Source organism: Lissotriton vulgaris, chromosome 2_1 (genome assembly GCF_964263255.1).
Source record: "Lissotriton vulgaris chromosome 2_1, aLisVul1.2, whole genome shotgun sequence".
NCBI classification, from domain to species: Eukaryota; Metazoa; Chordata; class Amphibia; order Caudata; family Salamandridae; genus Lissotriton; species Lissotriton vulgaris.
Genome location: NC_141687.1, coordinates 551879430 through 551906612, shown reverse-complemented (window position 1 = coordinate 551906612; position 27183 = coordinate 551879430). Strand labels below are relative to the sequence as shown.

Below are 27183 nucleotides of genomic sequence, written 5' to 3'. Positions count from 1 at the left end.
AACATTAAGATGCTCAATTGTCGAAACGAAAGGATCAAATTCACACATACAATCTCCAATGAAACCATATCATTTCTTGATGTGCAAATCACCATAAGTGACCATGAGATCAGCACGAAAGTGTTTCAGAAGCCGACTGACAGAAATTCGTGTCTTCTATTCCAGAGTTTTCACCCTGAGCCACTCAAGAAACATTTGCCTTTGTCACAATATATACGACTCAAGAGAATCACATCTGATGAAGATGAAGTTAAAAAATCTATCTTGCAACAAACTGTTAAGTATAAACAAAGAGGTTATCCTGGTGATATTCTACAACAAGCCATGATGAAAGCAGATAAAATCAAGAGGATTGATCTACTGGAACCCAAAATCAAACAGACCACACAAAAAACAGTGTGCGTATTAAAATACTCATCAGATGCAGAAAAAATCAAAAGAACAATTAACAAACATTGGCATCTGGTACAATCTGAACCCGACCTGAAAGGTTTATTCAATGATCGCATCACGTTTGCTTACCAAAGATCGAAAAATCTGAAAGAACTCCTCAACACTCCTGTTAAGGAGAAGACAATATGGAAAGGAATGTCTAAATGCTTTAATTGCACCCATTGCAATAATGTCATTTGTGGAAAAACATTAATGCATCCAACCAAAGGTTTTCCTATTGAATTACAACACTCAAGCACCTGTGACACCGCAAATTATGTTTACTTGATCAAGTGCCCATGTGGCAAGATATATATTGGGCAAATTGAACGCAAATTGTTATTATTTGTTATTCAATCTCCATTCGTAACGCGAGTATGACTTTTGTTATGAAGCCATAGCACTCATCTCACATGACCGGGGTGCCGCAACACCATTGGTTGTGGTCGCGATCATGTGACTTAGTCTCCATCCTATTAGAACTGTCGAAGTTACTATGTTGGTAAAACTTCAGAATCCACGGAGGTGCGAAGTCGTTCGAATGCTCGTAAGTTGTTTACATGTGGGTCATCGGTTAGCAATGCAGTTGGGAGGGAAGTAAGCGCCATTATAATATAATGGGTTCACTTATCATGAGGGTGTAGTACGCTCCTGCTCAGTGAGATGATTAGAATGTGTATTTTGCTTTTGGTGATTTGGAAACTTTTGAAACAGCACTCTATCTTCCTTTTCCTTTCCGTTTGTTGTCTATGATATTATGGCATAGAGCATTGTACAGTTGTGGATTATTGAGGGTGACTAATTTGGTCCTGTTTGATTTCCATTTGCAGACCCCTGACGAAGGGTCATGGTTTTGTTTGACCCGAAATGCATTGGGTGTCACGATTAAGTGGATTATTGTACTAATTACATTGCGACATAAGAAGACGATTATGTTGGCAAGGAAAACAATGTAATGTTACATAAATGAATTGATTAAAAAAATATTGGATGAACTGAATAAACACTTATGAATTTCAAAGAGAAAACGACGTTTTCGTTGTGAATTTGGCGCCCAGTCTGGAGGCTAGTGTTTCTAACCTCAATATTTGGTGTAATTACTGCCAGGTCATCGGCGTATGCCAATATTTTGCTTGTAAATCCATTTGTTACTGCCGGCTGTATTCCCCCGTTCTCAAGAATCTACCTAACCAGCGGGTCGATATACAGAGCAAACAGGATGGGTGAGCAGGGACATCCCTGACGGGTGCCCCTGCTTATCCTAATCCTGTCCTAACTCTGGCCCATCAGCTGTATTCGGGCCATTGGGTCGCAGTACATGGCTTTCATGGCCGTCCTGATTTTTGGGCCAAACCCTCTCGCCATCAATACATTCCATAGCTAAACCCACCTGACGCGATCAAACGCTTTTTCTGCGTCAAGGAGGATCATGGCGACTCCTCTCCCCCCAGCAGCATAGGCCTCGAACAACGAGATTGCTCTTCTAACATGGTCCGCCGTTCCTCGACCGGGGATAAACCCATGCTGCCATGGGGAGACAAGTCCGCCAATAACCCTCCCCAAAAGCATAGCGAGGATCTTGGCATAAAGCTTATTATCAGAATTTATCAAAAATATAGGCCTTTATGACCCTGGGTTTTCCCCTGGCTTTCCTTTTTTATGGAAGACTTTGATGTTGGTATCTTTCCATGTTCCCGGGATCTTACCCGTACCTATGATGCCATTGAATAGGTCCAATAATATTGGACCCAGCTCTCCTGAGAGGCATTTATACATCTCGAGAGGGATGCCATCTGGCCCAGCAGCCTTGCCGGCATCCAGGTCAGATAGTGCCTCACGGATCTCATCCCCAGTTATATCCAGCTCCAATTTTTCTCTCTCTACTGGTCCCAGTTTAGGCCCATTATCTGGATAACCGCCGGTTGTGCGTGTCCCACCCATTTCCTCCTTATACAGGGTTTCGTAAAAATTAGCAAAGACTGAGAGGATGCCCTGGGGTTCCACCACATCACGTCCATTCTCACAAATGCTTGTTATTATACTCTTAGTATAATCTTGCCTGATCCTTAGCGCTAATTCCTTACCAGCCTGCTCCCCAGTTTCATATACCCTCCCCCTGTATGTTCAATATTCTGCCGCCGCCTTTTCTGCAAAGTATTTTTGTAATTCAGCTTTAATTAGACAGATGTTGATTTGGCTCTCTCTACCTTCCCTCCCTTGGGTTATGTCCTGGCAATGTTGTTCTTCTGCCTTACCTAGCTCCCCCAAAAGCTTGACCTTTGTGGCTTGCTCTTTTTTCCTGGACTGCGCAGAGTAACTAATAACCTCCCCCCTTAATACTGCTTTAAATGAATCCCACACAGAATTCCTCGATGCGCTGAACCGATTGGCATCAAAGAATTCGCGGGCCCATTTCTGCATATGTTCAACAAAATGTACATCAGCCAGCAGCTTTCGATTGAAAGTCCAAACCTGGAATTCCTAACTAGCCCCAAACCTTTGTATATAATTGCCAACGGGTTATGATCCGAGAGGACCTTGTGAAGTTTCCTAATACTGATCTTGCTAATTTCTGTAGATGATATCAAGAAATAGTCCAATTTGCTATACCTCTGGTGGGGACAGGAGAAGTATGTATAGCCTTGATCTTTAGGCTCCTTTGCCCCCCAGACATCCATTAAACCGTGCGACGTCCTCATGGAACGGAGAGCCATGAATACCCTTGGTTTTCTGCCAGCATATGAGCTTCCCTCAAAAAGATCCGTGAAGATATTAAAATCACCACAGACCAATATGGGAATCGGCCATAATGACAGTTCCTCTTCCAAATTTTCAAAAACCTCTGGGTCATCCTGATTTGAGCCATATACGGAACAGATAGTAAGGCCACACTCCAATTCCACCAGAGCCCATCTACCATGTGCATCAGATTTAGCCCGTTTTGCCCCCCCCCCAAACAGGATTTCCCCAAAATCGCTACTCCCCTTTTGCATGGTTTTGAATGGCTACTCAAATATGGAGTACAGCAAAGCAGCGCAAATCACTGCGTTACCTTACAAGGGAGACGTTCCCCCGGTGTTGCTGTGGGTGTTTCCATGCAACTCCCATGGTTTTTGAAGCACGCTCAAATTTCCAAGGACTTGCGAACCTGGGAATGAATCAAAATCTTACGCCTCCCCAGGTTAGGCGTAATGAGGAGAAATATGTTTATTTCTCTGCATTTTTCCCTCTTTCTATGTGTGCTGCACTCTGCAGCTTACATAGAAAGAGGAAAACGTCTCTGTGGATTGTCTTTGTGCGGGGAAGTGCCCTTTTCTGCACAAAAACAATCCTGCCTGTAATGCAGGCACCCTTTCTCCATGGTGCAAGGGTGCCTGCGTTGACACTATGCTGGGAAAGGACAGGAATGAGCGTATTTAACAAATACAGAGCATTCCTGCCCTTTCCCTGTGACGTAGGGCAGCGCAGCAAGGTAACTTGCTCTGCTGCCCTATGAAACCATTCTAGTAAATATGCCCCTCAGTCTGCAAATCCTCTGGGGCCCGTGCTACCCCGAACTGTGTGGCACAAGACCACCTACTAAATTAAGATACCGATTGGCTTGGCATGAATTCTTTTGCCAACAATGCTCCTGCATATTTTTACAGACAAAGGGGACCCAAATAAGTACCTAAGGACCTTGGGCAATCATTTATTTCAGAAAACAGAGGTCCGTAGGGTTAAGTTATCAATAGGACAGATACAAATATAGACTCCAATCAGTACTATATTTTGTTTTCAGTACCCAGCCGGGCCTGACAATTTATTTCAAAATATCAACAAGTTTAAAAGACCATCAGAGAGGTCTGGTGCGAACGTTGATAGGGTACAAGCCTGTACCTATCCAAAAGTACATTCAGAAAGGAATAAAAAATAGGCAAGAAAGCAAGAGAAAGAGGGTAAAGAATATCAGGCAAAAAGAACATGGGAGCCAATTGTCCCTTGCATCAGTGGCATATTTGCATGGCAAGTTAAGACAACAAATTCATGTAACAGTTTCAACACTGTGGTAAGGTTACAGAATTTGGCAAAGTGTCGACGACGTTTCGATCCCCGGCTCCTAGTGAACTGGGATCATCATCAGGACATAAACATTGTTTTGCCTGTATGTGCTTTTTCTGATATATGTGACATTTAACAAAAATGGGAGAAAAGAGAAAAGAGAAGAATATGTTTAAATATGGCACTAAATAAAATTGTTCTTTACAGGACATACACAAACCATACATTGATCTCATACTATTGTGATGTTGATTTCCAAAAACTTATCTTCCAATGTGCCAATTTCATGCTGTGCCGAATGGTGGGAGCTGGTTCGGTTCAACGTACCGTGAGAGTTTGGCGCTAATGTGGTTGTGACTACCATTGTGGCTAGTGATCAGTTGTTACGTGGTGCAGGCTCATGTGAATTTATAGCTTAACAGGGCATGCCGATGGAGGTGCCTAGTCGACCACGAAGTCAAGAAACTAACTCTGTGAGTGTCAGGCTCATGCATTAAATGGGCGGCCGTGACGGAGGTCTTTATATGCCTCAACTTAGGTGAAAAGAAAATGCACACCTATGCTGACGGTCCTTACGAGTCTCCTATGGGTAGTGAGACACTGTGGGGTAGAGGCTGATGCCTGAAAGACAAGGAGTAAAATAAGTTCTGGGCTTAGGTGAGTATGCCCGTGAAGTTGTGGCGAGTAGGAACAGAATATTACCTCGATTTCTCTTTATACTACATATGGAAGGTTGGCCATCGGTTCGTTAACCAGCTATGGCTTTCCGCTGTAATCGGCCAATGTATTAAGTGACCCTTTGAGATGCAGCGTTGGATTTAGTATCTGAAATTAGACCGGGGATAAAGTTAATGGGGGAGGCACCACGGGTCCGTGGCAGGAGGAGCGACCGCGATGTCCGGATCCCTTACCTTCTAGATGAGACAATGCTTCTTCACTCGGGATTCGGTTGAAGAAAGGGCGGTGTGCGCGATGGCCATCCGCCGGCTTCCCAGGATTGTGGAAGTGAGCGTCAGTGTAGAGACGCGAATAATAAACATTGCCGGACATTGTGGCGGAAGTGGGAGTGGCGCGAGGATCGCAGTGGGAGTGGCGAGAGGGTGGTTTCTCGGTGGCGGCCATCTTAGAGTGGTATCATTTTGCGTGATTGTGGTAGGCATGCTTTTAAAAAAAACCTTAATTCGTATACGAGGGCATTAACAACTGGTATACACTTACATGGCATTAACATTGCGTCTTTTTGGCACTGATTAGCAAACAGTTACATGGCATTAGCATTGGGTGAGAAAAAGAATTTAGCAAATATTCACATGGCAATTGAGCCTGTTCAGTTTGTTCGTATTAGACGAATACCTGCACATTGCAACTTGTCAAAAAATTAGAATTAACTTTTGACCTCAATTTCACTTTGTGGAACAGTCTTTGACAATTTACAGCAGTCCAGCCCAGTCCTCAGTTCGATTGAGTCCATTTTGTATTGTATCCAGCAATATAATGCATTTTAGTTCCTCCTTGTTGAGAAGCTGAGCCATACAGCCTCCTCTGGGTGGTAACTTTAGAGCCTTCAGCACAGTCCACTTTAAATCATTTTCTGTATGCTTTGCACTGATGAAATGTTCCACAAGTGGGGCATTCTGGATTTGGCAGCGAATGCGGCTCTTGTGTTGGCAAATCCGGGTTTTCACCTTCTGTGAAGTTTGTCCTACATACAATTTTAGACATGGACATTGTACCAAATAAATCACATTGCAAGTATTACAATTTGACAGTGAGGAACTGGTAAACGTGATGTTATTAAATACCCTGGTCTTTCCTTCAATAGTTATGTCACATACACTGCAATTGCCACGTTTCACATGCCCTACAATGGGGGACAGACCCCATGCAGTTTCAAGTGTAGATGGCTGACTGGTACTGGGTAATGCGGCCCGGACTAAATGGTCCTTCAAATTTTTGCTTTTTTTGAAAGCGAATAGGGGACGCTCAATTTCTAGTAAGCCCGCATTAATAACAGGCCAGTGGCGGAGTATCATTTTTCTCAGTTTGTTTGACACTGGGGAGAACGTAGTGACACAAGCTATTCTTTCCTGTGGGGTTTTTTGGATTGGAGTTAGCAACGTTTCTCTCGGTCTATACCATGCTCTTTTGAGGGCATTCTTGACAATGCGTCTAGGGTAGCCCCTGTTTTTGAGTTTGGCTGCTAAGATGGCACTTTCTTTGAAGTAGTCCTGCCTACACGAGCAGTTTCTCCTAATTCGCAGGAACTGCGAGAATGGTAATGAGTCCCGTAAGGCTCTGGGGTGATTGCTGGAATAATCTAATAGTGTATTCAGCTCTGTGGTTTTTCTGAATAGGCGCGTCAAAAGGACTCCATCCTGGTGAAAAATGGAGAGATCCAGGAAGTCAATAGAGATTTTGTTTGATGTGAGGGTAAAGTTGAGGCCACAGCAATTGTTATTCATCCAGTGTTGGAAATGGCGCAGATCATTGACTTCACATCTCCAAATCATGAAGATGTCGTCAATGTATCTGCGCCATAGTCCAATTCCCGAGTGGAAGGGATTGGAGGGCGAGAGTATAACCTCAGTTTCAATTTCATTCATGAAAAGTATAGCCAGATTAGGAGCAAAAATTGCTCCCATACTTGTCCCCTTAATCTGTTGGTAAAAGAGACCATTAAAGGTCTCCTACTTCAGGGATGATTCCCCCTGAAATAGTCACCTTCGAGAAATTGATATTGAAAGACTTTTTAATACTACAAAATTCTCATGCCTTCATTCCATACAATATTTCGCTCAAAGAAAAGCAGGCCATTACCACACTCAAAATGAACGACTCGTTGATCATAAAGAGTGCAGATAAAGGTGGAATTGTTCTACAAGACCGTGATTCCTACACTTCAGAAATACTAAAACAGTTGGATAATAAGGAACACTATCAAAGGCTAGCGTCCAATCCCACAAAGGAAATTCAAGTATTGATAAAGAAAATCACCACGGATGCACTGAATGAAGGGTTTTTATCCAAAAAAGAGTATAACTACTTGAACATAAAAAGCCCCAGAACGCCAGTGATATATACTCTTCCGAAAATTCATAAGAGTCTCACTGCACCCCCTGGACGTCCCATTGTCTCAGCTTGTGGGTCCATTTTAGAGCCACTGGGAGCCTTCATAGACTTCTTTATAAAAGAGTTTGTCCCCGCCACTCCCTGTTATGTCAGAGACTCCATGTCCATGATTTCACTGGTGGAGAATTTACCCTTTGACCCTATAACAGACACTCTCTGCACCATGGACGTGGAGTCCCTGTATACAAATATTCCCCAGGTAACGGCCCTGAAGGTGATCCAAAAAACCCTGGATACACGCCCACGCCCTCATGCTATACCAACATCATTCATTTTACAGTTACTTGAAATATGCCTGACGAGAAACTTCTTTACCTTTAATGGTCTCTTTTACCAACAGATTAAGGGGACAAGTATGGGAGCAATTTTTGCTCCTAATCTGGCTATACTTTTCATGAATGAAATTGAAACTGAGGTTATACTCTCGCCCTCCAATCCCTTCCACTCGGGAATTGGACTATGGCGCAGATACATTGACGACATCTTCATGATTTGGAGATGTGAAGTCAATGATCTGCGCCATTTCCAACACTGGATGAATAACAATTGCTGTGGCCTCAACTTTACCCTCACATCAAACAAAATCTCTATTGACTTCCTGGATCTCTCCATTTTTCACCAGGATGGAGTCCTTTTGACGCGCCTATTCAGAAAAACCACAGAGCGGAATACACTATTAGATTATTCCAGCAATCACCCCAGAGCCTTACGGGACTCATTACCATTCTCGCAGTTCCTGCGAATTAGGAGAAACTGCTCGTGTAGGCAGGACTACTTCAAAGAAAGTGCCATCTTAGCAGCCAAACTCAAAAACAGGGGCTACCCTAGACGCATTGTCAAGAATGCCCTCAAAAGAGCGTGGTATAGACCGAGAGAAACGTTGCTAACTCCAATCCAAAAAACCCCACAGGAAAGAATAGCTTGTGTCACTACGTTCTCCCCAGTGTCAAACAAACTGAGAAAAATGATACTCCGCCACTGGCCTGTTATTAATGCGGGCTTACTAGAAATTGAGCGTCCCCTATTCGCTTTCAAAAAAAGCAAAAATTTGAAGGACCATTTAGTCCGGGCCGCATTACCCAGTACCAGTCAGCCATCTACACTTGAAACTGCATGGGGTCTGTCCCCCATTGTAGGGCATGTGAAATGTGGCAATTGCAGTGTATGTGACATAACTATTGAAGGAAAGACCAGGGTATTTAATAACATCACGTTTACCAGTTCCTCACTGTCAAATTGTAATACTTGCAATGTGATTTATTTGGTACAATGTCCATGTCTAAAATTGTATGTAGGACAAACTTCACAAAAGGTGAAAACCAGGATTTGCCAACACAAGAGCCGCATTCGCTGCCAAATCCAGAATGCCCCACTTGTGGAACATTTCATCAGTGCAAAGCATACAGAAAATGATTTAAAGTGGACTGTGCTGAAGGCTCTAAAGTTACCACCCAGAGGAGGCTGTATGGCTCAGCTTCTCAACAAGGAGGAACTAAAATGCATTATATTGCTGGATAGAATACAAAATGGACTCAATCGAACTGAGGACTGGGCTGGACTGCTGTAAATTGTCAAAGACTGTTCCACAAAGTGAAATTGAGGTCAAAAGTTAATTCTAATTTTTTGACAAGTTGCAATGTGCAGGTATTCGTCTAATACGAACAAACTGAACAGGCTCAATTGCCATGTGAATATTTGCTAAATTCTTTTTCTCACCCAATGCTAATGCCATATAACTGTTTGCTAATCAGTGCCAAAAAGACGCAATGTTAATGCCATGTAAGTGTATACCAGTTGTTAATGCCCTCGTATACGAATTAAGTTTTTTTTTTAAAAGCATGCCTACCACAATCACGCAAAATGATACCACTCTAAGATGGCCGCCACCGAGAAACCACCCTCTCGCCACTCCCACTGCGATCCTCGCGCCACTCCCACTTCCGCCACAATGTCCGGCAATGTTTATTATTCGCGTCTCTACACTGACGCTCACTTCCACAATCCTGGGAAGCCGGCGGATGGCCATCGCGCACACCGCCCTTTCTTCAACCGAATCCCGAGTGAAGAAGCATTGTCTCATCTAGAAGGTAAGGGATCCGGACATCGCGGTCGCTCCTCCTGCCACGGACCCGTGGTGCCTCCCCCATTAACTTTATCCCCGGTCTAATTTCAGATACTAAATCCAACGCTGCATCTCAAAGGGTCACTTAATACATTGGCCGATTACAGCGGAAAGCCATAGCTGGTTAATGAACCGATGGCCAACCTTCCATATGTAGTATAAAGAGAAATCGAGGTAATATTCTGTTCCTACTCGCCACAACTTCACGGGCATACTCACCTAAGCCCAGAACTTATTTTACTCCTTGTCTTTCAGGCATCAGCCTCTACCCCACAGTGTCTCACTACCCATAGGAGACTCGTAAGGACCGTCAGCATAGGTGTGCATTTTCTTTTCACCTAAGTTGAGGCATATAAAGACCTCCGTCACGGCCGCCCATTTAATGCATGAGCCTGACACTCACAGAGTTAGTTTCTTGACTTCGTGGTCGACTAGGCACCTCCATCGGCATGCCCTGTTAAGCTATAAATTCACATGAGCCTGCACCACGTAACAACTGATCACTAGCCACAATGGTAGTCACAACCACATTAGCGCCAAACTCTCACGGTACGTTGAACCGAACCAGCTCCCACCATTCGGCACAGCATGAAATTGGCACATTGGAAGATAAGTTTTTTGAAATCAACATCACAATAGTATGAGATCAATGTATGGTTTGTGTATGTCCTGTAAAGAACAATTTTATTTAGTGCCATATTTAAACATATTCTTTTCTTTTCTCTTTTCTCCCATTTTTGTTAAATGTCACATATATCAGAAAAAGCACATACAGGCAAAACAATGTTTATGTCCTGATGATGATCCCAGTTCACTAGGAGCCGGGGATCGAAACGTCGTCGACACTTTGCCAAATTCTGTAACCTTACCACAGTGTTGAAACTGTTACATGAATTTGTTGTCTTAACTTGCCATGCAAATATGCCACTGATGCAAGGGACAATTGGCTCCCATGTTCTTTTTGCCTGATATTCTTTACCCTCTTTCTCTTGCTTTCTTGCCTATTTTTTATTCCTTCTGAATGTACTTTTGGATAGGTACAGGCTTGTACCCTATCAACGTTCGCACCAGACCTCTCTGATGGTCTTTTAAACTTGTTGATATTTTGAAATAAATTGTCAGGCCCGGCTGGGTACTGAAAACAAAATATAGTACTGATTGGAGTCTATATTTGTATCTGTCCTATTGATAACTTAACCCTACGGACCTCCTGCAGACACAGCACAACATGCTGGAACTAATTGGAGTCAGTTGTTAACAGATTAACAGGAGGAGACAAGTGCACTAAATGAGGTGCTTGCCTAATAGTCCCAATTCAAATCCTAAAAGTGACTGTAACATGTGAAGTGCATTTTAAACCCTGCTTCTAATCCCAGACATTCCAATCAGTTCCAAAGTAGGCAAAGGTCGGACTACTAGAATCTAAATCACAATAGGGGGGATTTTTCCTATAGTGTGGCGGATGATATTCACATATATCTTTTTAAAGCAGGATAACTTTTTGTAACTTGCCCCCGGATTTAGATGTCTAGTGTAATAAATCAAAACCTATAATGGTCAATCATATGATTCGGTTATGTAATGGAGCAAGAATTTCCAATAAGTCTGGATAACTAATTAGACAGCAGTCAATAACAGCTGATCACAGTGAGTAGCCTTCATATGCTCTGTTTGGGTCATATATTGTATTACGCCTGCCTTGCAGTAAGGATAAGCTCCCCTTACCTGAGCCACTGTGCACAGCTTCCTTCAGGATCTTCAGTTCACTGTTGAACTCTACAATCAGAGAGCTCTTGCAGAGCGGGCGTGGGATAAATCGTCGCTCCAGCTGATCAGAGATGTGCTGGCGGGCAGACAGTTCATCCTGGGTCTCTGCGGGTTGGGCAAGCAGCTGAAAATATAAAACAACAACCATCCTTAACTAAACATGCAGGTTCTGCAAAAATAAGTACGAAGTCTGAAAATGTACACTTTGCTAGTGTGTGGTCGGTCACTTCTGGTGCGGAACAAAGTAAGCAAGGCCCTGTGAATTGATGAATGATTAAATGGACCTATAAATTAACAAATATGTATATTAATCTACATGCTGGTGTTTTTTCTCATTTTGCTTATGAAGCAAACTTTTAAGAAAATGTTGGGCTTATCGTTAATGGTTAGCAAAATAATGTAACAGCTAACTCATGCTAACCCCCAGATTATTGAGGTTACACCAGGTAGACTTCCTAAAATTCAAAAGGAAATTACACATTTTCAGAGAAAATTAAAACTGACAGGTGCCTTTCACTCCTCTCCTACTGAGTTATGTTATCATAGGTGGGAGTGTTTGGTTTGAAATAAGATTATCAGGGAGGAGATATGGCTTTGTGGCTAGAGCTGCCAACTTCCGAACCTAGGGACCCAGGTTGAATCCCAGGCTTGGGACTTGGTTTAACACGGTGTGATTTTGAGCAAATCATGTAATCCATATCCATCCATACTAATATAATAAAGAGAGAGCCCAAACCTTTGAGGCGGGTAATCTCAGGAACCACAGCACCAATCACAACACCCAATACAGCGTTGGAAAGGGCAGTTGCAGCAGAAGGACATAGACTATGCAGACGCCCACCATATACATTTAAAAGGTAAAAGAACCGTGCCAGCAAAGTAGTCCGTTGTGGGCGTGTGCTGGGGGCATGACAAACACTGGCGGGCGTGTGGTACGTTCCGCCCTTCATGCCATGTCTCATATTGTGTGCTAATCCCACCCTGCTCCCTTTAAATACCCCTGCACCCCATAATCATAACCCAACCTTACTCCTTAAAATACCCCAACACCCTTAAACACTAACTCATCTTAACCCTATAAATATACCCTGTACCCCAAAACCCAAACCTATCCCTAAACCCTAAAAATACTCCTGTACCCCAAAACCCAAACCTAACCATGAACCCTATAAATACCCCTGTACCTCAAAACCCAAACCTAGCCCTGAACCCTTAAAATACCCCTGTACCCCAAAACCCAAACCTACCCCTGAACCCTAATAATACCCCTGTACCCCAAAACCCAAACCTAGCACTGAACCCTAAAAATAACCCTGTACCCCAAAACCCAAACCTACCCCTGAACCCTAAAATACCCCTGTACCACAAAACCCAAACCCAAATCTAGCCCATAACCCTAAAAATACCCCTGTACCCCAAAACCCAGACCTAGCCCTGAACCCTTAAAAAACCCCTGTACCCCAAAACCCAAACCTACCCCTGAACCCTAAAAATACCCCTATACCCCAAAACCCAAACCTAGCCCTGAACCCTAAAAATACCCCTGAACCCCAAATCCCATACCTATCCCTAAACCCTAAAACTACCCCTGTATCCCATAACCCAAAACTATATCTGAACCCTTAAAATACCCAAACACCCCAAAACATATATCTCAGTACCCCAAAACATATTCCCCTATACCCATACTTACCTTATCCAAACATTTAAAAAAAACATGCTTTTACCATTCATGCATTTACAAAGAATTTCGTTGTAAATGTATGCGTGGTAAAAGCATATAAAATGTAATGCCATGCGTTATAATGGCATTGTGGAGTCATGGTATTTTCGTAATGAAAGTATGCGGAGTGATGGTATGCAGAAAGAAAGTTGCGGAATAATGGGTGTTTACCCTCCCCCGGTAAGTACGTTGGTGGCACGTCGGCCCACATCTCCAGCAACATACTCATATTTTTTCACCACCCATTCGAAAAATGCACAGGTCTCTCTCATTGATGGCCAGCACCGACATACACTTTTAGACACACCTCCCGCCACAAGTTCTAGAATTGCGAACTTTAGAGCTGGGGAGCTACGTTCAAATCTCGGCATCAGCTCAACATCCAGTGATTCCAGGCAAATCGCTTTGTCTCCCCGTGCCTACCACAAATGAATGTGCTCTTCTGTAATGTAAATTGTGCTCATGCCATGTTGTCGAGTTCGCGCTAAATAATATTGCAAGGAGAAATAAAGTAGGGAAACTCGAGTTCACACAATACTGAATGCGCACTCTTAAGTGCATCAGCAGTGCACTGTGAATCGGACAGTTTCACAGGCCTGTCACAGATAAGAAATGCTATCAAAACGAAATCCTACAAAACAATATACTACTGTCCGCCAGCAATTCATACCCGGACAACGTTGGGACGGGCTGCTAGTCTTGGATTATAATGTGAAATTGATTTATGTAATCCTGGCTTATGTTCACGATCTTTTAGATCGTGCACATCAAGAATTCCCATGTAATGTATGCGCTCCATTCCTTACTTTGTAGGTTTCTGCTACTATCCTGTAAGAGGAACTCTCATCTGCAGGTGGCGAATACAGAGCCCTGCTCTGTATCTATAATCAGTACTTACACTACAAGGTCTGATAAGTCTCAAGCATATTTTTAATCACATATCGCCCCCCATTAGTCTGAATCTGCATTATAACCAGCTGTTCAACAGCATTGTTAGATTAGCTTATCAAAATATAGCAATTCATATAAAGGCCTGAAAAAGAAACTTTGTATATCAGCATCAGACCTGGCAACCTGTCTTTGTGTCTAACCCTGCTCCTGCACCACTACCATACCTTGTTTACGCCTCATTTTCTATGGAGCAAGGAGGGGTTAGCTCATGCTTGGGTTCTATTTTGTTACACAGGTAATTGAACAATACTTCATGTTTAAAATATAGTTATACACTGTTGTTTACTGCTATTATTCTTCCTACAATATGGAAATCAAATGGTAATTTCTACTTGTAGCTCTATTTCAGCTGCTGCACTCTTGGACAGTGCTTGCGTCAGGAGATGGACATTTTCTCTTCTCTGCCTTATGAGTGTGTTTAAGATAAAAAAAAACTGCAATCAAGCACACAAATATGTGCTGTATTATTCAAACCGGTTACCCTCCTTATAGGACTTGCATTAGCACTTATGCACATTGACCCCAAAATTATTATTTATAGTTGGAGGGCATATAGTTTACTCTCCAATCTACTATAAAAATCCGGGTCGTCAATATTTGGCCCATATGTCATAACAGTAACTTATGTTCCACAGTGGTTCCCTTGAATGAGTATAAAGCAGCCTATGTCATCCGATTCCGTATGTGTAAGCGAAAAAATGGTACCCCTTTTCACTAAGATCATCACCCCCCTCAGCATATGATGAATATGAGGATGTCGCTCGCATCACTGCCCAGTCCTTACCCGCTGTTCACATATTCTCGTGAGATGGGTCTCTTGCAGTGGTGCCAAATGAACTTGGTACCTATGTTAACAAGCCAGCATCTGTCTGATTTTTTGTGGGTTATTCAGCACTCTGACATTCCAAGACATAAATCTGACCTTTTCTAGCATTGATCTTTTGAACTCTTGACCTGATGTCGGCTCCTCCCTAGTAACTTGTTCAACTGTAACTGCATTTTATTGCGTGCCCATGATGTACTATGCATGAACCATACAGCAAACAGCCCTCTATCCCCCCTCCCACTTTAGCATTCCAATCATGCCAAAGACAATCCCCAGTTGACGTAAAATCAAGAAGCATTCGAATCATCCAGCAGACACTGAGGTAACCCACCTTATGGAGACTTAATTACAACAAATAAGGGGTATACCCTCGTTGAGGGCAGACGGGAGCCATACATCCCACCCGTAGCACGAGGGTGTTCCAAAATACCATTGTGGGTAAGAATCAGCCTGTTGCTTAGCATATATCCTCTACAAAATGGGATTAAATGCTCTGACCTCGCCCACTATGCAGATACACCTGCCAGAGGAGCTTTAACAGTACAGCAAGAACCACTATGATTACAAGACTATATAGCAATGCATAACAGTATCCCTCGAATACCCCACAAGCAGTTCCACTGCTAGCCTTCTCAGCTACGACATGCTATAACACATTGCAACAACAAACATTTTACCTTTGGCACAGTACACAGTAGGAGATTTCCGCATTACCCCCATCATCAAACTACTGTAGCCACGGAGGGAAGGGGGGGTACAGATAGCCAATCAATCCTATCTGCAAGGGTGATGCTATGGTGACCCAAGCAGAAGTCCATGCCAACCTCTTACGGCAGTTGGTGTGATAACCTGACCCTGTTTAGCTGTCTCGCCAGGGCCCTGGTTATTCCGAGTGTGCAGGAGAAGGTGATCACATTGGACTTGGTCGGTTACGTTGCAGATGTTTCAGGAATTCTGTAATTGCACTCAGCGTAGCGAAGATCTTTGTTTTGTCCACATGTGTGATTCGTAGATGAGCAGGGCACATCATTGCATATGGTATGTCTGCCGCGTGAAGTTTCTTCTTCACCATTACAAACTCTCTGCGGGCTGTCTGACCCGTGAAATTAAATCCTGGGAAAAAAACTATCTTGTTCCCTTGATAGCTGGTGTTCTGCTTTTCCTGTGCCAGTTGCAAAACAGTGTTGCGATCACAATAGTTTAGGAGCCTGGCTGTGGTAGGCCTGGGGAGAGCCCCTGTGGCGGTCTGTGGCCAAGTGATCTGTGAGCCCTCTCCGTGATTAGGACCTGGGAGAGATGCTCTGGGCCAAAGACTTCCTTTAGCCACCTAAGCGGCCCATGTTAGTGCTTTCTGGAACCCCCATAATTCGGAGATTATTGCACTGAGAGCACGCCTCCAAATCTTCATTTTTCACTCTTATATCTTCCATGATCTTTTCCATGACTCAGGGAGTAGGGCGGTGGGGCCTGGGGGCTCCAGGCCGCGGCAGTGACAACCAGGCCACACAAGGCCCCTGAATATACTCCTGCCTCTCACCACCCAAAAAAGTCACTGAGGCAGGGGGAACCCCACGCTGTTTACCTCAGGGCACACAGGGGGTCATGATCCGTAGCAGCTGTCACACACGCCCCTCAGAAACCAGCACACAGTCGCTGAAGACTCACCTGAGCCCCCACAGCATCGCAACAGGACTTCCTCTCATCCCCTTCAAGCAGATCTCTTTTGCAGGGCTGACACGATTCCTACCACGCCACATGCGCTGGTGGTGTGGAGGAGGCAACAACTCCTGCGTCTCTGCTCCAGCACTCTGCCACAGCGTTACACCGCACCTCAGACATGAGCTGTGATACCAGTGGTTCCTTACTTATTGCATGTCTATGCAATGCGGGCCCGGCGCCAGTCCCAGACACCCCAAGGCGCGTTTGTATACTCCACAGCCAACTCTGCACAATTCCCATGTTGCAATGTTGCAGGTCCTGCACTGAGCCGGTGCGTAGATGCTGAGCAGTGTCCATGTCCAGCCACCAGGACGTCTATTCCGCCTGCATGATTCAGCTGCTTAGACTCCACTGTTATCGTTCAGGACCGCCATCTTGGATCACTGCAAGTGACTGCGCAGCTTCCTGCAGCCTTGCAATCCTATGTTATTTTCGGATTTCAGCACCATATTTCAGGTCTACCTTCCTCTTCTACGCCACACTGCAAGGTACCAAGGTCTATGGACGCTGATTAGCACCTGTTCCGCAGATTACTGACAGATTATTGATTCCGGCCGGCAGAGCTGCACCAAAGTTCGGCCATCTTGCCGTGGGCTCACTAGTGACCCCCAACTGAGCCAACATTAAGGTCAAATCTCATTGTGTTGCCGCATAATGATTCACAAGGTACTACCTTAACAATTTTTTCAAACACTGAGAAAGTATTGATTTTTCAAAATAAATCATCCACTGGTGTACTTCTAGAGAAGAAACAGATAAATAGTTTTGAATAGTTGAAACATTAGGCATTCTTTAGACAAGGAAGATAAAAATGTTAATGCCTTTGACGAAAAAAAGGAATCAACTAGTTATGCAATGGAATGAAGCAGAGAACCACACTCTCCACAGCCAAGAAAATATAGACCCGGGGAACGACTCAATAATGCAACAGTGGGATTAACAGCTAGCAGAGTTCATAATCAATAGAGAGCATAATGATAGAACCCCATGACATTCCAACAAGTAACAGAGACGAACAAGTTACCTACCTTCCATAACGCCTAGTCAGGTAGAGACTCTATCTAGCAACAGATTCCTTACCTTAGAATTATCCCCAGGTGTCATACTGGATTGGGTACATTTTCGAGGAGTCCCCCACTGTGACTGTAGGTGGCGTCGTTCGGACCTATGTGGCGTTGACAGCATCATCTGTGGTGGAAGTGATACCTTGAGGAGCCACCTTGGCACGCTGATGCCAGTTCTTTCCTGTCTGCTGACAGATAACCCTGACCTGGTCCGAGCTACCCCTCAGCCACTTCTTGACTGGCTTTTGCGACCTTTTGTTAGGTGCCACAGATGTCACTTTGTGTGCAGATGATGACGTACGTGGAGCCACTAGAGGTCAACTACCGGTGTGCAGGGGTACTGCTCCCCCAAAAATATTCCAGATCCAGTCTGACGCCTGGGGAAATTGTAAGGTAAGGAATCTGCTCCTAGAAGTCTCTATCAGATGTGTAGCTATGTTACCTAAGAAACCAGCTGGTTTTAAACCATGTGGGTCCTGTTACAGACAGATGGTTGTGATGAACCCCAACTTGGTGTGTTTCTGGTACTTGGTACGACACCATGACTCCAAGGCCTGCAAAAGACTGTCGCTCTACGCACCCCATGGCGCTGAGGAAATGATCCCTCAAGTTCCTCACCAGTTAACGCCAGTCGACACCGTGACACTTAAGGTCCTGTACATGTGGAAGGTCCTGGGCCAATTCGTGAAGCCTGTCCCGGTAGTTGTTATCGCACTCAAAATCACAGAGGAAGTCGGGTAATTCCCACAAAAAGAAGAAGGTCTTGAAATTGAAGAGATCTTCAAGTTCATCGCTCTTGTCTGAGTCTTATGACATGGAGCTGGAGCGTCGCTCAAAGGGTGCCTGGTTTCCAGAGCAGAGCCAGAGATTTATTTACTTGATAGGCCAAGAGAGGGAGACGAATGGGAAGAGTCTATGGACCTTTTAGGGTTATAGTTCCTTGAAGAAGACAAAAAACAGGACAACTGGTATGAGAAAGTGGTAGAGGCCAGTGGGTTACGCACCTCACCCGACACTGGTTAGGTGTCTCTTCCTACCAGGGCTATGGGGGAGGGAGCCTCTTTTGTAATGGTGATACATAGGGAAGCTGACCTTCAGTGGCACACAGTGGCAGTCAAGACGAATGTCTTGACCGAGGTACTTCAGCTGCGAGTCTCCCCTTCTCCCATTCAATTAAGTCATACAGATGTCCTACTTAGGGCTTGGTCCAAGCCCTGCCCAACGGGCAACTATGCATAGGATTATTGTGTGCTGCCCTTTCTCTGCCCTCTCAGATTCCTTACCCAGGACCCCACCCCAGAGAACTTAGAGGTCCAAGAGTCTATGTCCAGGGTTAACCCTGGCACGTTTCTTACCACTTCACTAGATAGGGAATCGAAAAGGCTAGACACATTCGGCAAGAGAATGCTCTCTTTCGCCAGGCTAGAACTTTGATTGGTGAAGACTGCATGCCTTTTGAACCAGTATTTCCATACAATATGGGACTCTGTTGAGCAAGTGCTGCCTATGGTCTCAGAGGAGGCCCAAGCCATACTCACCCAGGCTATTGCTGTTGAGCGGCATGCAGCAAAGCTCACCCTATGGTGTGTGCTTGACACAATTCTCTCTCTGGGCAGAACGTTTTCCTCGTCAGTGGCCTTGCAGGACCACACTTGGCTGAGAAAAATTGTTTTTTCAGATGTCCAGCCGTCCCTCATGGACAATGCCCTTCGATGGCTCTTGCCTCTTTGAAGAGAAGGCAGATTGAGCACTGGAGCGCTATAAGGTCAGCAGAGCTACAGCAAGGTCTTTAGGCTTGTCTATAGCCTCTCCTTCTGCCCCTTTCTTGACCACAGAAGAGATCTCCAGCTGTACCCTTGCCCTTCCAGCCACCATGGCATCAAATCTTTATATAGCAATATCCCTCTAGACGAAGCAATTAGAGCTACTGACTGATTCATAGACAAACATCATATCACATGCCCAAAAACATTCTAGATTGACTGTCTTTTTATTGTTCTCACAGAAAATGTGTTCCAATTTGGCGAGGATCTATACAGTCAACTGAGGGGAGTCAGTATGGGGGCATCGGTGGCCCCATCGGTAGCCAACATTTATATGTCCCGTTTTGAGGAACGGTTCATAGACAACGAGATAGCACCTTTCTTTGAATCAATTTCCCATTGGTCCAGATACATAGATGACATCTTTTTTATCTGGACCAATGGGAAAGACTCCTTATTGGAGTTTCTAGAATGGATCAATTTAACTGACAGCAATTTGAAGTTCACCGCCCATTATGATGAAAACCAAGTTGAATTCCTGGACCTCTTGATACGAGTCAACAATAGAAAATTAGAAGTTGATCTCTTTGTGAAAGCTACGGCTCGCAATACATTACTACATTTCAGTAGTTTCCATCCCAAATGTCAACGGGAGAGCATTCCGTTCTCCCAATTCTTAAGAGTACGCAGAAATTGTTCTAATCTATCTGATTATGACAAACAGGCAACAATAATGCGCAAGAAATTCCTTGAGCGTGGATATCCACATAGACTCATAAGAAACTCCTACAAACGTGCTCGTTTCTTCGATCGAGATGCTCTGTTAACCCCCAAGGAACGCTCAGCCAATACCCAACTTGTATGTGTAACCACTCACTCCACTTTAAACGAACGCATTAGACAAATTATCAATGCCAACTGGCATATCCTCAACTGCAATCCAACTTGTGAATCAGTTCTGCCTAAACCATTATATGCCTACAAAAGGAACAGAAACCTTAAAGACAAGATAATTCATTCAAAATTTAATGTTAGCCACGCAAGTACCAACTGCGTACAAAGATCTTTGCTAACTAATTTACCAGTCCGAGGTACTGTCCCGTGCTCTGCTTGTAAATCATGCGCGAAAATCCTAGGTGGTGAAACATTGGTCCATAATGGTTTCACAGCAAAAGCACTGGATTTATGGAACTGTAAAACCACCAACGTGGTTTATTTCATCAGTTGCCCCTGTGGCCTTGGCTACGTTGGCGAAACCTGCAGATCAATTCAAACACGTCTTACTGAGCATAGATCGGCCACCAAAACAAGAAAAGTTAATGCTCCCCTTGTAAAACATTACATTGACAACAACCACAAGCCAGAAGATCTTAATTGGCGTGTTCTAGAAAAAATTAAAACTGCAGACAATAATGGAGGATGCGCCATCCGTAAAAAGAGAGATGTTTACTGGATTTTTGTCCTGGACACATACAAAAAGGGACTTAATAGTGAAATCCCTTGGGAAAACGCTCTGCAATAACTGCCCCTTTTTATATGAAGTGTCCTTAACATGTTAGGTCCTTATGAGTTCTATACCATCTATTCCCTTCCGCACATGGTAAGCTGATATTATGCCTCTATAATTAGGGAACTTTTCGCCCGTAGATCTTTGGATATTATAATTAATTTTGTGATTATCCAGTTATTGCCCACCTACCATATGAATGTAGCTACTTAGTTTTTTATTATCTAGAGTTTTTCTATCCTAGGATACACTAACAAAACATCATTGTCGCTATCCTCGTTATTGATACCTGTATGTCCCCACTCTTACCTATGCAATCTAGAATTTAATACAAGCTCATATATTATAACGTTCAGATATTTATACAGGCATCAAATCTTGACACCATTTTCCTTCTCAATTAATACATTCATGCATGTCTTTATAAATAGATCGAAATTCCCTACACCCCCCGTTTTGGCTCAGATAACACCGTGTCCATCATAGGCGCGACTGTAAATGCTTCTATAATCATTCTTTTTCGTCTGCGCCTTCGTCTGTTTTATTTTTCTGTTTGCAGCACCCTAATTGGATCTATGTGATCCGGTAGGCACTTATACACGTCCGCTGCCTTGTTAAGATTGCTTCATACAGAAGCTGCTAATAATGGTTCCCCTTTTCTCTCTTTACCTAAAAACGATACATTACGCACCGGTACATGTGTCCATGTGGACCGTTCGCCCCTCATTTACGATTGCCGAATAGTTGGCGGTAGTCCTATTTCATTCATAAGGATTTCCCTTTAAAGGGGCGGTAGCTCCTTACTTATACGTCATTCCATTAGCTCCACTTGCCAAATCAAATAGACCTGTGGATGCAGGCCTTGAGCCACTCCTTTCCCGCAATGGCTGGGAGACGCCAGCAGTCTGTACCAGCGCGGGTCTCGCAGGTTGCTTCTTACGGACACATCGGTACCGCTAAGGTAAGATTCGCGAAGCCCTGACTTATCTGCACATTCGTCTCGATGGGGCCACTTCGCTAACCAGTTTCCCCATTCTCCCCCCTTTACTTAGATACGGCTAACTATTCTGTTAAGGCCGACCAGAGACAGCAATTTTAAGTATTGATTGTATCCTGTCAACGAGTTCAAAAACGGCATTCTCACGTTTTTTATCTGTTGGTAAGAATACGCATTGATAATCACTCTATCTAAGCTACTGCTACCACACATTTACATATGGTTTGTTGGTTGCAAGACGCATATATTTTAACAAGGTCTTTTCCTCTCCCATATTTTCTTCTCTTAGCTACGCTAGAGTTTGTGATATATTCCCCAATACCGGGCAGCTGATACAAACATCATTTTAATACTTCAAAATCCCCCGCATGTTATAGCCAGAGCGCAACGTGTTTATCGTTACTGGGCAATTCCGGTAAGCTTTTCAACCCACATTAAGATCTGTGCGAATATGTAGATTAGGATATGTGGATTTATTTATTTTGATCTGGGTCCCATAGAAGACTTAGCGAATCTAGGAATCATTCATCTCCAGTTCTGCGTTATATTTAATACAGACGATCATGACACTAGAGCTCAATAAAAATGTCATTTCATTATCTTTTAGGTTAAACTGTTTTCCTGATCAGGATATTAGAATTACATAAAATATACCATTTTAGCAATTTTGAAGTAGAACTGTCCCTCTATTTACAGATATAAACGTTGGAGGAACGACAGGCCAGATAGATACATCCTCTATATTGACTACACACAAAGAAGTTCTTCCCCCTAAGGAGAGTCAATAACGACCAACTTTGGTAAGCCTCCAATAACCGCCCAGATTAGACTCGCTATTCATGACCATGATACTTTACGGTACCAGTGGTCATGTTCACCCAACATTTTATTAGATCATTGGTGCTTGTCATACTGATAATAGGAACAAGAAACATGGTCCAATTTCTATTTTTTTTAAAAATAGGGCATCCACTTCCCTTTCCCTTTTCCAAATAGTTTACCTTATTATGACCTTTTTCGCTAATAATTTGTTATATCGCTGTTTATCCTTGTTTTCACAAGCTACTTCAGTACATTCAACACTGATAATTTTTCTCATTTTACGTTCTCAATAGAAATCCATAACTTTTCTTCAAGAAATTGATTTAGAAAGGAAGAATTCATTATGCTTTCCATTTGCAACATCCTATGCCATTGGTAAGTGAGCGACAACACCATAATGGGGAACCTTCACACCTATAGTGTCTAGTCTAGTCTGAGCATCTCACTTTGGAGCTTTAATTTTTAAAATATCAGAACCCCCTAGCATAGACCTCCTTTAGAACTCTTTATGATTAAACAGTCATGCCAAAATCATTAGCTACGCCGATACATCTGTGCCTCATACGCGTGGCTAGTTATTTCATGTCCTGAGACATTCAAACTATCTTTTCCCTCCCCCCCAGATTTACCGCTGCTCAAAAGATAACTATGTAGTTTGTTCCTTATAAAGTAATATTCTGCTGTATAAGTAGGGAGTTATTGTGATCTTGACACTGTAGTAATTTTTGTTATTATTTGTTGAATTTGGATTATAATTGTATGTTTTTTTTGCTGTAAATAAAATAATTTGCTCCTCTTTTACACACTTAATATGTTTTTCAGATATTACTGTGGCTCCTGAAGAAGGCGTTCCGAATAACGCCGAAACGCGCGTCGAACAATACAATCTGTTTGCCACTAATACATGCTATGCTATATGTATTTTTAATGGGATACATTAGGCCTCATTTATGAAAAATGACCCATCGCTGCGTGAAAACAGCGATGCGTCACTTTTCACTGCGCACTCCTTGCGACATTCCTGATGCGTCATATTTAATGTATGACGCATCATGTCGCAAGGAGTTACAGATACGTCAGTATTTCTGACGTATCTGTAAGCGCAAAAGTGACGCATTGCGGGAGTGTGTCACAAAAGTGAAGCAACTCCAGCAATGTGTCCTTTCACATGGGGAAAGCCCCATGTGAAAGGGCTTGCGTCAGTCTTACGCCTGCTGTGAGGCAGGCGCAAGATTTTGATGCAACAGCATCCTAAAAGTGACGCAGTGAAATCTCATAGATTTCACTGCGTCACTATTACGAGGCTTTTTGCGGGGGAACGCCCCCTCTGCATACATTATACCTGACGCAGGTATAATGTGGCGCAGGGGTTTAAAAAGTGACGCATCTACCTAGATGCGTCACTTTTTAAATATGGCGCAACAAGGCGCATATTTTACGCCGCTGGTGCGTCAAAACTGACGCAAAGCCTCATAAATAAGGGCCAGTGTGTTTTGAATTATTTGGTTGTTTATGTAACAGGTTCATTTTGTGTATTTTATTAATTGTTTTTAACCATGAACATTCGTTTATATATTAAATGAGACTTTATATTTTTTTACTTACTTAGTTTGGTGTCTTCCTTACGATTTCTCCCTTGTTATATGTCGATAATCTGCCATTTTGTTTACACTGTTTATTTCCCTGTACTTTGTATTAATTTTCTGAACAGGGGGTCCTTGTTATTTACACTATCAAATCTTCCCAGCCATTTCATAGCCGAGGGCGAGGGTCTTACAGACAGCATGGAACAGGTGCCCAGCGGTGATATCAGTCCACCTCTCCCCCGGCAGCCACTGCCTTCAAGCCTCTTTAGCTTGCCCTCCGACTACCATGGACACACAGTGGGAGGAAGGTTATGCCATTACCTGCCCCACTGGGGGTCAGTGACATCAAACCACTGGGTTCTCCAGATCACCCAAAGTACTAAAACCACCCATGCCACCCACACATGATTGGGCCATCTCTCCTTGCTTCATTTCTTGGCCAAGGGAGCCATAGAGAGGGTTACTGCATTAGAGGTAGGGTGTGATTGTTATTTCTGCTACAGTTTGGCGCCAAAGAAGGATGGAGGATTTCATCATATCCTACATCTGTGCCTTCTCAACCTCTTGTTGAAGAAAGTGAAATTCAAAATGGTCACGCTCGCCTAAGTCCTACCTGCCCTCAAACCCAGAGAGAGGATGGTAGCGTTAGACTTGCAGGACGCATATTTTCACATCCCCACCTCGCCTGCCCACAGGCATTACCAGCAGTTCATGATAGGCCAAGAGCACTTTCAGTTTGCCATGCTTCCTTTCTGCCTCACCAGCACCCATCAGGTTTTCAGGAAAGTGATGGCAGTGGTTGCAGCTCGACTGCGGAGGATGGGGATTCCTGTCTTCCCCTACCTTTAGGCCCGGCTGTTAAAGGTGGGCTCACCCCAGGCAGTTGTCTTCCACCTTCAGACTATAGCGAACCTCCTGTATTCGCTGGGGTGCACTAACAATGTGCCAAAGTCACACCTGACTTCCTGTCATCTGAGCCATTCTGGCCACAGTGCAGTTTCAAAACCTTTCCATGCATCAAGTCCAGGATATTCTGGCTATGATTCCAACGTTTCAGCCTCTATCCTGGGTTTAGGAGAAAACTGACTCTGAGGCTCTTGTGCATTATGGTCTCCTGCATCATTCTTGTTACTCATGCCCAATGGCATATGTGCGCTCTGTAGTGGGACTTGTGGGCAACAGGGAAATCTCTCCGATATGGTTCGGATCTTGGAGGGAACTGCAATGATCTGTAGTGGTGGTTAGCGAACCACAATATTGTCAGTGACAGATTCTTCTCCCTTCCTCAACCAGAGCTGACTGTAGTGACATATGTATCACTCCTAAGCTGGGGCTGCCAACTGGGAGAGGTGAAGGTCAGAGAACTAACTCCACATCAACTGGTGCAGGTATTCATGACAACATCACCACCATGTGTTATTGCACATTATTGGGGAGAGGTTGTGGACTCTTTTTCAAGAAGCCTTGCATCTCTGGACATGGCTGGATCGTCAGGGAACTTCGCTGGTGGGTCAACACCTGGCAGACTCTCTAAACGCAAGAGGGGACAAACACAGCTACAGATGCCTAGCAGATCATGAACGGCATTTCCAACCAGAGGTGGCACAAGGTCTCTATCAGCACTGGGGAGAGCCTTGGTTGGTTCAGTTTGCCACCGCCGATAATGGACATAAACCTATTAGTCCTCTAGTGTGCTGGCTGACTGGTATCACCCAGCCTGCTACCACATAATGTCTGACCTCGTGTAGGTGAGAGTCCATACTCTTAGAGGTCAGCAACAATGTCGGCTCCAGCGGAAGGAGATCACCCCTTCAACAGCAGGATGGCTAGTGATTTAGCATATCATGGCCAGAGGCTTCACAGCCTCTACTGCCTTTGATATGTCAACCCATGCCCTGAGGCCCATATGGCACCAAAACAGGTGGGAAAATTAGCTAGGGAGAAGGCATGTTCACTTTCAAACTAGTCACACCCCTAAGGTGGGCTACCTGGAGTGAACAACAAAAGAAGGGTTCCACCAACTTGCTTTTAGTGGAACTAGTGGATCAGGTGTATGCCCACTCTCCACAGGATGTGGTCATATAGGGGATGTAGTTACCCTTGAGGTAGGTAACCCATTGGCGACTACCTAACACTTCCATTACTGCCCCCAAATTCAGTATTTAAGTGGGCCCCTGACGCACAATTTACTACTTGTGTAACGATATATCTGTAAGAGACATTAGTTAGTGATAGATTCCTTACCTTAGAATATCCCCAGGCGTCAGACTGGATCCGTAAATTTTTTGCGTAGCAGTACCCATGCGTGTCTATAGGCGTCGTCCGCGGCTCCGTGTCTGTCTTCGGTGTCGTGGGCACCGTGATGATGTCGTCGGAGTACTTAGACGCCGCCTCCGCTGACGTTAATTCTTATATACAGCTTTTCAGTGCCAGAAACGAAGAGCCATGATAAAAACCAACACTGGTGCCATGAAACTAGGGCCCTGAAAGGGGATGACCTTAATCCTAGATATCGGTTCGCAGAACGGGGAGGATGGGTGGGTCGGTAAGGAATCTATCACTAACTAATGTCTCTTACAGATATATCGTTACACAAGTAGTAACTTGTGCATCTGAAGGAGACACGTTAGTGATGGATTCCTTACCTTAGAATAGATACCCCAGCAATACCAACCTCAGTGGTGGGTCTGAGAACCAATAATCACACCAGAAAGTCCTGGAGGACGGAACGGCC

General features: G+C 44.0%; 1 protein-coding gene across 1 annotated transcript in view; it reads right to left on the bottom strand.

The window, feature by feature from the left end:
* The window catches only part of UNC80 (unc-80 subunit of NALCN channel complex), a 2521865-nt gene that overhangs the window by 358170 nt on the left and 2136512 nt on the right, over positions 1-27183 (bottom strand). The window contains exon 57 of the mRNA XM_086955549.1: positions 11450-11615. Coding sequence (XP_086811675.1) covers positions 11450-11615 — 166 coding nt within the window. The remainder of the gene's footprint in view (positions 1-11449; positions 11616-27183) is intronic.